The 14,306-nt window shown below is 43.6% G+C and overlaps 1 protein-coding gene across 1 annotated transcript; it reads left to right on the top strand.

The window, feature by feature from the left end:
• The first annotated feature begins 8,314 nt into the window (after nt 1–8,314).
• On the top strand, nt 8,315–14,226 carry SDE2 (SDE2 telomere maintenance homolog). The gene is made up of 7 exons (XM_056487977.1): nt 8,315–8,475; nt 9,861–9,978; nt 10,516–10,627; nt 10,790–10,959; nt 11,592–11,703; nt 12,276–12,672; nt 13,937–14,226. Exons 1-7 carry the CDS (start codon nt 8,350–8,352, stop codon nt 14,153–14,155), a joined length of 1,254 nt encoding a protein of 417 aa, XP_056343952.1. The 5' UTR covers nt 8,315–8,349; the 3' UTR covers nt 14,156–14,226.
• Nucleotides 14,227–14,306: the final 80 nt, after the last annotated feature.

The raw sequence follows: 14,306 nt of genomic DNA, 5'->3' as shown, positions 1-14,306 counted from the left end.
TATCCACAATTCCAGCTGAGAATAAAAGGATTCACAGATATTCACGTTTGAAAATGAGGCCTAGTGTGCCTCTGACTACATACCCACATGTGGGAATCCTAATTAGAGGCTATTTTTAAAAAACTTCTTTAAAATGCCCATAGAGCTGCTTTCACATCACAAGAAGAAAGTGCCAGAGCCAGAATTAGAAATTCTTGTCTCCCAAGCATGCTCTGACCACACATCTCTTGTGTCAGAGAAGGGGGCCGGAAGCAAGGGTGCACAGGAACAAGGTGGTTCCTTCTGATCAAACAGTGCCTGTCAGGCCTCACTTGCTTTGTGAGTGCCACAAAGCTGCTCTCATGGGGCCCAGCTGCCTTAAAGGAGTCTAGGCATCATTGGTGATGAGAAGGATTTGTAAGGCAGCACCAGTTCATCATATATGGCTTGTATTTCTTAGTTGCTCACAAAATTCCCTCTTAAGTTTTACAGTGAGACTGGGGAGTTTTACCAAAAGTCCTACATCCCTGCAGACAGCTGATAACATCAAAATCTCATCTTTTGTTTTTAAATTCTAAAGAAAGTGTCACACAGTTATATTTGCAGGCACAAGCTTGATCCTCTAACAACTCCAAACTCATCAAAACAAACAACAACAGAAGGTAAATGAGAATGCACAAATTTAGCATGTGCTAACATTGCATAATTCTGGCAAATCTTAGGTTCTGTGGGGACTCACTAAAACTTTTGCATGCTAAGTCTTGGCACTACAACTTACAGTGTACAAGTGATGTTAAAATACAAGCCACAAGCCTGGGCAACCAAAGTAGAGAACATCAGTTGGATTAAACACACGGCATGGATGTCAGGGCAGAGGAAGAGAAGCAGAACCACTTGAAACCTCAGCAGCAAAGAACCATAGGAGAGACTGCCAGCCTGTTTCCCCTGGGCTACACAAGTCTTCCAGACACAGTTTCCGTGTTGGCACTATGTCCCACATTCAGCAGAGAGGCTGTGCTTGTGCAGGATGAACCCCCACTGTGAGAGGGAGTAATTTATCAGATGCTACTGAAGTTGACATTAAACATCTTGAAGTTATGCCCTTTGGCCTAGCCCTGACCCCCAATAGACAGTGAGCATTCCTGGGAGTCACTGTCACTTCCCCCTGCTAACAGCACACAGCACCCTTTTCCCATTGTGCACTGAAGGACAAGCTGGCTGGCTGGCAGTCCTGAATTTTGAGCTGTGGCTCAGAGAGCCAGGAAGACTGCTCTGCAATACTTAAGATTCTTGGTTCTGAGAAGCACAAGGTCACCTGTAGAACCTTTACAGGCAAAAGGCCACCTGCACAAATCAGGAGTGAACACACATTGGAGCTATGCCTAAGTCTGCAGATATGGGGGTATGATTGGCATGAAGCCTTCCCCTGACAAAATATTCCTGTAACTTCCTGATACAAAAGAAAGTGAGGGAGAAAAAAAAAAAAAGCAACAACAAAACAACCATCATCAACAGGCTTTTCCAACTGTGACTTTCACACACTGGCAAGAACTTCTTCCTAGCCCTTCTTTGAGAAACAACCAATCTGGCATATTCTGACACCAACATCATTTCTAGGCCAGAGCCCAAGTCAGACAGGAGCACGAAGGAACAAAAGCACAGCTGTATCATCATCATGTTCCTAATACTGAAATATAACCATGTGAGGACATGATTTTTCCAGGCCTCACATACATATGACTTAAAAAGAATCCTCAAGAGGCATAGTGAGCTGTATTACACATTCCTCATCGATGACACATAATTACTTCTGTTTTGGAAAGGATTAGAAGAAACACTGGAGGGGAATCCAACCAGTGGTATTCCCTGAACATCACACTAACAATTTAATTTTAATTCCATGGGTGCAAAAAGATAACATATAAAGAAAATGGCAAATTATTCCAATATCAAATCAAAAAGAAGCTACATATGTCTGTAATCCTATAATGTCAGTATTCTCCAAGTCAAACTTATGGTATAAAACAACAACAACAACAAAAAAACCCCACACATTTTCCCTAAATCAGCATTTTTATGCTTTTTTCTAAGAGAAACAAATACATAACTGAATGTGTTATTATTAATTTGTAGGTCCTCAGTAAGCTGGCAGAACATTCTCTACACAAGAAGATAAATATTACTACTACAAAAATGCTGTCTGAGTATAAGTAGGGCTTGTATCAAAAGGCAAACCATCAGTCAAAAGGCAACCATGTCAAACTTGGTACCCAAAGAATAAGGCCTCTCTCCACTACAGACTGCATCCTTAACTTGGGGCATCATTTCCTCAAACCAGGGGACCTTTCAGAATTTACACTAGCTGAGGATCTGACTCATAACACTTGATCAAAGGTCAAATGATCAGTGTCATGATCTGCTTTAAACAGGATTTATGAACACCACCGTGCCACAGACTGCCGAGCACGTGAGATCTCTGCTGAATATAACGCAAAATGAGGGTTTATCCACTTGAGACACTCCACTTGAAATTTGTCTTTTTAGACCTGTTCTGTGTGCTCTCCCTTTTGTTGCTGTCCTCTTATCCTCTTTCTGTTCTTTTGTAGTCTCCTCAGGTAAACCGAAAGCAGCCAGACATGGGTGGGGTAATATAATTTGGGAGCTCCTCCCAATTACTGGAAATGCAACTTCAGTTCTAGCAAGGAACATTTCCAAATCAATTTTCATCTCAGTTGAAAAACAAATGAGGATACCTGATGATCTTTTTCTTTCCCCTTCAGCCGATCACTTCAAGAAGAGTGTAACTTCAGTTTAATTATTGCAGACAGTGAGCTCATTGCAGACAATGACATGAAAAGTCTACATTGCAAAGCCATACAATGTTACTCTCTCCTGTTTCTTAAAAACTTTAAGGCATAGGGATCTGACAGACAATAGAGATCTACCTTGTATACAATATACACATTTCATACCTTATGCTCACTCTTAGCTTTGGATTTTTATGAAGTTGTCAAACACACAGGTGCCAATTAGGAAACTAGAATCCAGTCCCTACACAGAGATTTAGTAATTAAGCAGTGTCTCTGCAAGCTGTAATTAAAAGCTTCATTAGAGGGAGAGCAAAAGTAAAGAGGCAGAGACCTGGTTTTGGTATTGTTTTCCTATAAAATATACTGTTCACTACAAGTGACCCATTCAGCACTCCCCAGCTGTATTTGGTTAAAATTAACCAGAGCAGACCAAATCTAGGCATTCAGACTAGCAAAGCAGAGAAAACACAAATTAAGGAATTCTTAGAACCTGAAGTGTTACCTTCTACAGTGTTACCTGGGTGTCTAATTAACCAACTAATTGCAAACTATTGCTGCTAAATTTCAAATTGCTATTAAGAACACTAACAAGGCTGACTGTGCTGATGATATTTATGGCCAAAGAGGGACCTTGGTTTCTCAGGTTCTTCACATACATATGTCCAGAGCAATGCATGTTCCTCCCCTGAAAGAACTCACAGTTTAAATATCCCTGCATAGGATGGAGGCAAAGGTGTTAAGCACAGCAAAGGAATCAATGTGAGGGTAAAACTGTGTTTAGAGTTACTTAAAAATCTTAACTATCTCTAAGTATCTGCACTAGCAACAACTATGGGCTATAAGAATAAAAAAATCCAGCTATTCACTCCAGACTTGTTCAGAGATTGAAATCCAGGCATTCTCTGTGAGAGAATAAGAATATTAAACAGTAGCTATTGCATTCATACAATGTACAAGTAACATTCTTTCATTTCTCCCCCACCTGCTCTCATCCCAGTATCAGGTATCTTAACACCCTGTCTCTCCCCATCAAGCCCCAGAAACTGATGCAACTGATTATTGACATTTGGCAGGGAACTGCACTTGCAAATATCAACTTAGATTCATTACAGTTAATTACATTTTTGTCAAACAGTATGTTATGCCAAAATAGTATCCTATTGTCTGATATAAAAAATGTTCCCTCACGTCATACACCCTCTTAGTTATTGTCCTAAGAACATGAATACACAGGTTTCTTTTCATCCTGCCCTTATTCATAGAAAAATAATATTAAAGCATGCAACAAATTTTTAATTGCAGATATATTATGTGGAATTTGCCCTTTGGGATACCATTAAAATGTAAAAGAAAATATATCCAGATGATCCAGTTCCATATATTTATGATAGAACATGACTGACTGCCTGGCCGATAAAACCCCTCACTCTTTAAGGATGTGTTTTCAAATTTTGAAAATTACCTCAGTGGACAAAATTCACCTTTGTTAACATCTCTGCACACTTAGAATATTCTAAAAGGAACATAAGCATGTGTTTCATACTCTTAGTGAAGTCTTTCATCCTTTCTCTTACCTGTGTCCAGGAGCATTTTTAGAAGTGAGAAACACTGAATTTTTATCAGAACAACTCTTGACCCATCCTTGCTAATCTGGGCCCCTCCTGAACAACTGGTTTTGTGTTCTTCACTCCCACTCCCACTTCTTTCAGGTGCAGATCAGAAGACAAGGGCCAGGAAAGAGTACCTTACTCTTTCCTCATTACAGTCTTGCATAATGTGATCCTTGACAGACCATTAAAATACCCTGGAAAGCATTGAAACCACCATTAAAGTGGAACACACTGGAGAAAACAATGAGAGTGAATGAATGAACAAGTGAATGAATAGCAGTGTTATGACAGTAACACTTCTGATGGTTTCAGATAGACTGAAAAATCTGTGTTCCATGTCAAATCAAGTAACAGATTTGAAGCAGACCACAGCCTGGGCTCCCACACTGCATCCTGCAGGCCACAGAACCTGCTATCTTAGGCATCACACACATGGATATCAGGATGAAATACAAAAAGGATGGGTGGTCTCATCTCCTAAATCATGTCAAGATAGCAGGAAGTTTTAAATTCTAGACTTGATCCTTTGACTGATTTGATAAGGCAGAATAACCAGTTTGCCTGAGTGTCACCATTGAAATAGTCAGAGTACTTATTTATCTCACAAGGATACTCTCAGGTTTAATTAACTATGTCTGTGAAATCCTCTCTAAATGAAAAGTGGCAAGCTTGATTTATTAAGTCTAAAGCACCACTGCAGAATCAGAAAGTATTCATTGTTTTACCAAGAGAAAAGCACTTCTCATAAAATACATTTCAAATGGGAAATTATAATAACAGCCCTTTTGACTTATTTAGACTTTTCTGTGAGGAGCAAGGCAATAGACTCTTGATGAGTTCTAGGAATAGAAGCATAATCAAGAACAAGAGACACAGGAACACTCGCCCACTGACATGAACCAGCTAAATGGCGTTGCATAAATCCTGAGAGCTGGGTCTGCTGTAGGGCTGAGCTGAGAGAAAATCACTCCTCTGCTTGTTAAATGCTGCTTGCTTGTAGTCTGACTATGTGCAAGGATCTGGGCAAGTCTCACAGGTACAATCACCCAGCCACAGACCCCAGCACTGGACAGAGAATGGCATTAGTAACCCAAAACCACCTGTAAGGTGTAAAAAAACCCAAAACCATCACTGTAAGGCAGCGATGTAGGATCTGCAAAGGGTTTGATCTGTGTCAGCACAGCTCCACTGCCATCAGCTCTCCTGCTTGCAGGGTACAACAGCTCCAACTTGCAGGCAGAACCCAGGTGTCAGCATTAGGAATGCTGTCATGGATGGACTTCTCTCAGGATGCAGTGGGGCCTCTTTTTAGATCCATGTTTCACTGAGATGATACAAAACCCCAGAAATAAAAGAGTAGACTGAAACATTGCTCAAACAACCTGTGGATTACACTGATACAGAACATCCACAGGGCAGCTCTATGGCCCAACTCTTTCCTGGACACCTCCACCTAATTTGGCCTGCACTGGCAAGCTCCACACCCTCCATGCCAAGAACAGGACTTTCAGGGGAGGAAATGATTCATGTCCTCAGAATGCAAGTGAAATCCCACAGATTGAAGAAAATACTTATTCATCTGCATATGTATACATAAATACCTCACAGTTCACCAATTACATTTCAATCAGATACTGCAAATGAATAAAAATACCCCAAATCTGGTGGAAGTTAATATCAGGTGGCATGCCACAGGTATGGCATGTGATTATAAGTGAAACAAGCTGTACCACGTGACTTAAAACACAATGTCAACTGAATTTGGACCTGATCCAGCAAAAAATAACCACAGCTTTTGCAGGCTACAGGCACATAGGGTTTCAATGGTTCCACTGTGTCAACATGACACATAATTCAGAAATATCAACTTGTTGTACCAAAAAAAGGCAGTAAGGGATTGTCTGGACTGGGTCAGAATCCTTTACAAAAAACATTTTAGCTAAAATTATAGTGTAAGAAATGGTGGGTGATGTTTGATTTGTGAGTAGGCCAAGACAAACTCATCGGGAGATCCCCTTAATTAAGTTATTACTCATTTGTTTACATTTTGAAGTCTCCACTTCAAGTCATCTCTCTGCCTCTTTGTTTCCCAGCTTCCTCCTTCTTTATCACATCAGTTTAAGACAGCCAGGCATGAGAGCCACTTATCCATGCTGGCACAGGCCTGGCCAGGCAGCACGGCTCTTCAGCAGGCTGAAAGGGTTGAACAGCAGCATCACCAAAATTTGGGAACAGCCAAGCAGCTCAGACACAACCCCTACCTTTCCAAAACAGCACCATGCTTAATTCAGCTGCAGGCTCCAGCACAGGAGCCTATCTCACTTGCCAGCAGGGATTTTCAGGGTGCCAGGTGCCACACTGGCAGTGAAGCCCCCAGCTCCGGTGAGGATACACCTGAAGTGGGCAGATGTGAGCAACAGTCCTTGCCCATGCTGCTATTAAACAAAAAGGTACTGCAGGTGAGTGCAGGGAGTGGAGATCAGGTGCACCACACTGCAGGTCTCAGGGCAGTCCAACTACACCTTTGCTAATGCTTGAAACAATTCCTACCAGAGACATTTGGGAGCAACCTGCCTTCAAATATCCTCTGTCTGGATGGTTATATAGATTTGGAACCACCAAAGAATGCAGTGGTTCCACTGCCTGAATGACCATCATACCTCTATATACATATTTTCCTGGACAAGTAGAAGGGTGATTTTTTTCCCCCCAACCAATTCTTCAGCCTCCTGCTTACAGGTACTTGCCACATATCATGAAGAGCTGATTGTGGACTCCCGCTGCAGATCAACTGATTTAAATACATTTTATGTGACGTGTAATTGAATCGTAGAATCATAGAAAGGCTTGAGTTGGAAGGGACCTTAAAGACCATCTTGTTCCAACCCCTTGCCATGGGCAGGGATGCCACCCACTAGACCAGGTTGCTCAGAAGCCCATCAAACATGTCCTTAAGCACGTCCAGGGATGGGGCATCCACAGCTTCTCTGGCATTCTTTACAAGAACTCCTTCCTAACATCTAATCTAAATCTCTGCTCTGTTAGTTCAAAACAAATCCCCCTTGTCCTATCACTATCCGTCTCTGCCTCTTTTCTATAAGCTCTTTAAGTACTGGAAGTCTGCAACGAGGCCTCTCCAGAGCCTGCTCTTCTCCAGGCTGAGCTACCCCAGCTGTATCAGCCTGTCCTCATAGCTCCAGCTGCACTGAGCACCTTCCTGGCCTCCTCTGGATCCGCTCCAACACGCTGCCTTCCTTGTGCTGAGGATGAGGCGGGCACGGCACTGCAGGTGGGGTGTCCTGAGGGGAAAGGGGGGAAACGCCTCCTCCGACCTGCCAGCTGTCCTGAAGCAGCCCGGGATGTGTTTGGGTTTCTGGGCTGGAAGTACACACTGCTGGCTCGTGTCCAGCCTTTCACCCACCACAACCCCCAATCCTTCTCCGCAGAGCAGCTCCCGATGAATTTATCTCCCAGTGTGCCCTCATGTCTGGGATCGCCCCCAGATACCAGAGCTCCGGGCCTGCTCCCACCACTATGCAAAGCCGCATGTGGGAGTAAACAAGGCGAAGAATCCACAGCGACGGATTCCATCGCCCTGCCAATACTCGCGTGAAATCCTCGCCGTTTGGCCGGACAAGGCAGCGCTGCCCTTCTCCGCTGCCATTCCTGCACTTTCCGGGTTCCTCCTTCCCTGAGGGGGCGCGAGCGCTCCCCTTCCCGCCGCTGTCCCGTGACGGGCTCTGGGAAGGCTGCACACCCTGGCGAGTGAATTGGAACGGCGGGGCTCCTCGGATCCGCCTTTAACCCCTCACACAAGGAGCCCCGAGCGATAAAACGAGATATAAACGAGCTAAGAGCAGGCGGCGAGGCGCCGGGCGGGGCTGAGGGGCGTGAGCGCGGCCCCCTCGCCCCGCCCCGCCCCTTCCGCGTCACGTGACGGCGCCGGAGCGATGGCGGCGCTGGGGCCGGAGCCGCTGTGGGTGCGGGACCCGCTGGGGCCGCGGGCGCGGCCGCTGCCGCTGCCCCCCGGGGGCGGCTCCGTGCTCTGCCTCCGCCGTGACCGCGCCCGGGAGCTGGTGAGTGCCGGGCGAGCGGGGGGCCGAGGCGGTGCGGGGCCCTCCGGCATCGGGAAGCGCTGATCGGGCCGCCCGCTGCCCGGGCCCGGCCGCCGTGAGGACGGGCAGGCGCCGTGCCCGCCTGTGCGCACCTCGCTGTCGCTTAGCTGAGCAGGAGGGCTTGCTCTAAGTGAGCCCTGTAGCTTATTATCTACATCAGATATATAGTGTTTGTTTTTATATATATACGTACACACTGTGGTGGGTTGACCCTGGCAGGACTCCAGGCGCACCCCAAAGCCGCTCTATCCCTCCAGGGGAGAGAAAATGTAACAAAAGGGGTCGTTATAAATGACAAACAAAAGTCTCGATATTTAGCAAAATTTAGATTGGTTTATTTTATATAGACAGAGCAAGCAGCGCTGGGGAAAACGTGAGGGGTCACTGCCCACTGCACGCTTCCATCGAACTTGGTTTGCAGCTCCTTTTTATACTATAGTTTTCCTTGTAGTAATCAATAATTGTTATTGTTTTCTTATGGTAATTCTGCCAGGTAAGCAGTGGTGGTCAAAGAAACTTCCAAACTTCTGTGGGACAGCTCTCCGGACAATTGGTCATGTAACCATCTGGTCTTGGTAGATAAAGAACAGCAGAAGTGGGAAGTCTGATCTTTAGCAGATAGTTTGTGATTGATCACACAAAGGCAGGAAATCTGATTCTGAAAAAAAACCTTTTAGACTATGGAAAACCTTTTCTTTTGCTTTTACAAACTGGTATACACAATATTCATAACAGGGGGATTTAAACAGAGTGGGTTTAATCACATATTTCCCTTTACCTAGGTCCATGTTCTTTTCTTATTTTATGCATTCTGGTTTATGCAAACTCCAAAACTTCTATGATTAACACGAATCATTTATCAATTATCACAGGGTCAAAGGTTGAGATAAGAGCGGGGGATCACGGGCAAAACAGACTCGACTTGGGGAAATGAACTTAATTTATTACTAGTCAAAATCAGGATAAGATTATGAGAGGTAAAAGAAATCCTAAAAATACCTTCCCTCCTCCTCTCTTTCCTGGGTTCTATCTCCTTTCCACCTGTGGCACTGAAGGACCGGGAATGAAGGTTATGGGCAGGTTACATCACAGGTTGTTTCTGAATTTTTCCCATAGTATAACTTTTTGCTGTTCATGTTTACAACCTGATTTAGACTGTGTTCAATCCTTTGGTAACCAGGAATTATAACGAGCACTGTTAGCGAATGTCCATGCTTTTCAGATTGTCTGATTTTTTTGCCTCCCCTCTGGAAGGAAGGAAACACAACTGCTTAATTATTTTCTTTTGTCAGAATGTTTCATTTTCTCTGGCTGATTGATCTGACTCAGTTTTGCTGTGTTTTTAGAACATCCCAGAAGAAAGCTTGTATGTGAAGTGTAATGGGCGACTGGCCAGCGATGAAGATGAGTTGCAGAGTGGAGTCATTTATAGCCTGGAGCCGAGACTTTGTGGTGGAAAAGGAGGTTTGTTGTTTATTCTGCTTGCTGGTGATTAGATTCTTAGGTAAAAAAACTTCTGCTGTGTTGTAGTCTATGCTGATAGCAGGAGTCCTCAGATATTGACAGATCTCTTGTTGTGTGTATGACTGATACAGAATCTCTGAGCTAAAACCAAAGTGTTTGTGCAAAGCTGAGGATTGACCAGGGAAGCTGAAGTCCAGATCTTCCTCACATCCCTTTTCAGCTTATCATTAATAGTAGAAACCTGTAACATGCACCAAAGTGACTTCAGAGTTGAAATTGTGTTGAAAAGGACCTGTCATCTTAGGCTGCTAAGTTTCATTCAGTAGTCACTTAGGACAAATATTTCAGGTACAAATAGTCTGTGATTTGAGTGTGTTACGTGACCTAATTGTCTTTATCTTCTACTTTAAAAAAAACCCATAAATGCCAAGATCTCAGTAGCCAAAGAACTAAAGAATTCAACCTAAGCCAGACTGCTTGTATTGATGAGGTGTTTCTGTTCAGCTGACTCCTGATAACTTTTTTTTCCTTTGGAAGGCTTTGGGTCGATGCTGCGAGCCCTTGGCGCTCAGATTGAGAAGACAACCAACAGAGAGGCTTGTCGAGATCTCAGTGGGAGGAGACTGCGGGATGTCAATCACGAGAAAGCGTAAGGCCTGCTCCTGGTGTTCGGAATAAACCCTGCTCCTGTACCACAGTCTGTGTTTCCTCAGCAGTTCCGCTGGGTGCTGTTGTGTTTTCCCATCCTAGCAGGCAAAGCAAAGCAGCGAGCTGGCGTTACCCCAGACGCTGTTTTGGTGTGTGCGTGCAGGATGGCCGAGTGGGTGAAGAAGCAGGCGGAGCGGGAGGCGGAGAAGGAGCAGCGGCGGCTGGAGCGGCTGCAGCGGAAGCTGGCGGAGCCGCGGCACACGTTCACCGACCCCGAGTACGAGCGGCAGTACCGCGAGATGGCCGAGCGCCAGGAGGAGTCCCTGCGCATCGGTACTGCCCTGCCCCGCCTGCTCTGCCCCACAGCCTCCCTAGCCTCACCCCAGCAGCAGCATTTATAAAAGAATTGCTTTCTTTCCATACAACGGAATCTTAAATCTCAGTTAAATTTGCTTGATTCATTTTTCCTCTTTGTCTGCAGTGTCTGTTGCGTTGAACAGCGTGACATGATACAAGTGATGCTTCACCTTGCTTTGCTAGGTCACCTTGTAATAAGAGCCAGATTCTGTGAAGGTGGTGTTGCTAGCTGAGCTGTAAGAATTACACAGTGAAACTGTAAAAACTAGACATTGGATCCAGCTGCAGAATACCTTGTTTCACTTCCTGGTTTTTGTAGTTCCTTTATTTATCCCTATATTGTTCTCTTCCTGTCAGCTAGATAGTGAAACTTGAGGCTGAATGGGATGAAGAACCTGATAGTTCAGTTCAGGAATCCAATTTTAATTGACTTTGTGCCTTAGTAAATCCACGTAGGAAAGCTTTTTCTGCTACTCAGTTTATGTTCAAGCTTTGAGTCTCTATCTTTCCATTAGTGTTTTAAATTGCATCTCAAGTGAAAAGATAAGTAGTATTTACAGCATACATGAATTGTCCTGATGAAATTCACTTTCAAATTTATTTTGAAGGCCTGCAGGTTATTGCCAGCAAAGCAGCATCATCAGAAAGTGGCAAGAGTCGGAAGCGTCTGGGTGAGCCTGGAAAGAGCGAAACAAAATCTGAAAAAAGAAAATGTCCTTGGTAAGAGTTATGCCTTGCTTTTATACTCCAGTCTTAACCCTGAAAAAGGATGAAAGGTTAGATACAAGTAAGCAGAGTCTAGTCTGAGATGTAGACTTTAGTAGAAATAAGAAAACTGAACTGATTAAATCAAGGAACTGAAAGTAAACATTTCTGCATTCCTATAATTCTGTCTCAGACGGAGCAGAAAAACTTCATTTGCAAAAATAGACACTTTATTCCCCCACCTCTTCTAAATTATTATATTCTTCTGCTTCCTAATGTCCTTTTCTTCATAAATTAATTATATTTACAACGAACTTAAAAAGATTATTTTTTTCCCCTGGCATCTTTCAGCTAATTTAACATGAAAGAGAAGTCAAACATTCCAGTCATTTCTGTATTGGGAATGCTGTAATACCTGTTTTGGGCATTTGTAGGTGCTTTTAGTATCAACAGCTGTTCCATTAACTAAACTAGTCTAAATAGCTAGTTTAAGTAGCTCCTTATATATCTCTCTGAAGTGGGTTTTGGAAAAAGAAATGTGGCAATTTTAAAAAATTAGTTATAAGGAAACATATTCTCTATATCAGGCCAGGATTGGATGAGGCCACAGGCTCAGGCTGTGAGGATGACAACAAGGATGACTCCCCTTGTACATCTGACAGAAGTTATCCATCAGGCAGCAGTGCTAATGAAAGTGTTGGGAATTCAGATGAATGTTCAAGCAGCTCTGTGGCTTCAGCAGAGGACAGTCCATCTACCAGTGCAAGTGAGAAACCATTGGAGCAGCCAGACTGTCCTGGAAGAGATCTGCAGGGAGAGGTTTGCACAGCTGGGCAGGCTGAAATTCTGTCTGAAGAAAACAGCAAAATGACAGAGACCTCAAAGGAAGAAACCCAGGGAAAGAATGGAGTGATTCAAGCTCAGAAAGAAGAGCAAGAACACGTTCCTGCTAAGGCACAGGAAACAAACCAGTCACAGAGCACAGTAAGTATGAAGCAGTACAAAATGTGTCTTCAGCTGCTTTTAGAACTGAAGAAGCAAACAAGCTTCAGCAGTGTAGCTTTTCCCACTGGATTGATGAAAGCCAACTGATCCTTGGTAGCCCAAGATGCCAACAGCTCTGCTTTATGGGTCTTTTCAGGCTAGGGAGTTACTGGAATTTTCTGCCTTTTTTCACCTTGGGTGGAAAGTCTGCCACTGGCAACAACTGAACTGTGATGTGTGAAAGTTTATTGCAGTTCAGTGGGGAAAAGACCAAGGATATAATCTGATCAATTAGAGCTTTGTCATCTACTGTACTATTAGAGCTGGCAAGTTTTGAACAGGATGTTTACCATTCTTCACTGTTTACTTTTTGCTCAGTATTTGTGAGACTTTCTATTCCTAGAACAGGAAACTCCACCAATGCTGTGGCAGATTGTTATTGCAGGTGGAAATATTTTTATAGTAGTCCTTGATGACCTTTTTTTTTAAGTAGGGTGAGAATAATGAGGCAAGCAGTTGGGTTTTTGTGTGCTTAGCAGAACAAAGGCTCTGATTCTGCTGGCAAGAATTGGTTTTTGCTGAGTGATAAGGGGAGTGCTCTCATTCCCACTGCTGTTTTTACTTAGATTTTGGTGTCATATAGTGTGTTAGTAAATTCCAGCATTTGAAGTATCCCATCTATTCCATGTTTTTTTTGTAGACAAGACCCTGGGATTGGACTAGACTATCTGTAGGGGTCCTTTTTACCCTCAGTCAGTTTGCAAATATACCAATTTCCTTTGAAGACAAAATTTTAATCCATGTATTCTTTTAGTGGCAGGATGAGATGTGAACTTTTTAACTTGTTTTTTTGGGGTTAATCTTACTAAAAACAGATGCTTTTAATCTATTTCTTTAATTTCAGTATAACTGCATTAGAAATAACTTTTCATCCTCCTTCCTGTCCTGCTGGAGGTATATTGATTGTATTCTGCATTAGGCTAAAAAGGGGCTGTCAGCTTTGCTGTGCCTCTGGGAGCTGAGGTTAAGCTGCTGAACTGCTGGGCAAGATGGTGAACTGTTGTTTTTCATTCAGTTTTCTTGGGAGTGTTGAGCTTTCCTGGAGATAATCATGGAATCTTCTGAGGTCTAAGGCACCCACAAGAGTTAAAGTCCAGCTCTTGGGCCTGCACAGGACAGCCCCAAGAATCATACCTTGTGCCTAAGAGCATTGTCCAAATGCTTCTTGAACTCCTGTTTTTCTCTAATGTTTTTCTCTTTTCAGGAGGTAGAACCTATAGACCTGCTGGCATTCAACTCTGCTGCTGAACTGGAAGCCCTGGGTTTGGAGAAGCTGAAGATGGGATTGATGTCTTTGGGACTGAAATGTGGAGGCACTTTAAAGGAAAGAGCTGCAAGGCTTTTTTCAGTGAGAGGTCTGTCTAGAGACCAGATCAAGCCATCCCTATTTGCAAAGCCCCCTAAAGGGAAATCTTCTGGTTAGATTTGGGAATATTTACCTTTTTTGCATGTGTATTTGATGTCATTAAATAAAAGCTCTTGGTATCCTTTCAACTGAGTATCCCCAGCTTCTGAACTCACATCCACAACCTTTATTAGCACCTCAAGGAGTTGTGGAAAGGATAGACAGGTGG

Source organism: Oenanthe melanoleuca, chromosome 3 (genome assembly GCF_029582105.1).
Source record: "Oenanthe melanoleuca isolate GR-GAL-2019-014 chromosome 3, OMel1.0, whole genome shotgun sequence".
Classification (NCBI taxonomy): Eukaryota; Metazoa; Chordata; class Aves; order Passeriformes; family Muscicapidae; genus Oenanthe; species Oenanthe melanoleuca.
The sequence above is the reverse complement of the archived record's forward strand: the minus strand, read 5'-3'. Positions and strand labels throughout refer to the sequence as shown.

What these genes read in the sequence shown, in the direction of transcription:
- SDE2 (XM_056487977.1), top strand. Translation starts at nt 8,350, where the DNA reads ATGGCGGCGCTGGGGCCGGAGCCGCTGTGGGTGCGGGACCCGCTGGGG. An exon ending in ACTTTGTGGTGGAAAAGGAG is followed by an intron (nt 9,979 to 10,515) that starts GTTTGTTGTTTA and finishes TTCCTTTGGAAG; the next exon opens with GCTTTGGGTCGATGCTGCGA. An exon ending in CAAACCAGTCACAGAGCACA is followed by an intron (nt 12,673 to 13,936) that starts GTAAGTATGAAG and finishes TTCTCTTTTCAG; the next exon opens with GAGGTAGAACCTATAGACCT.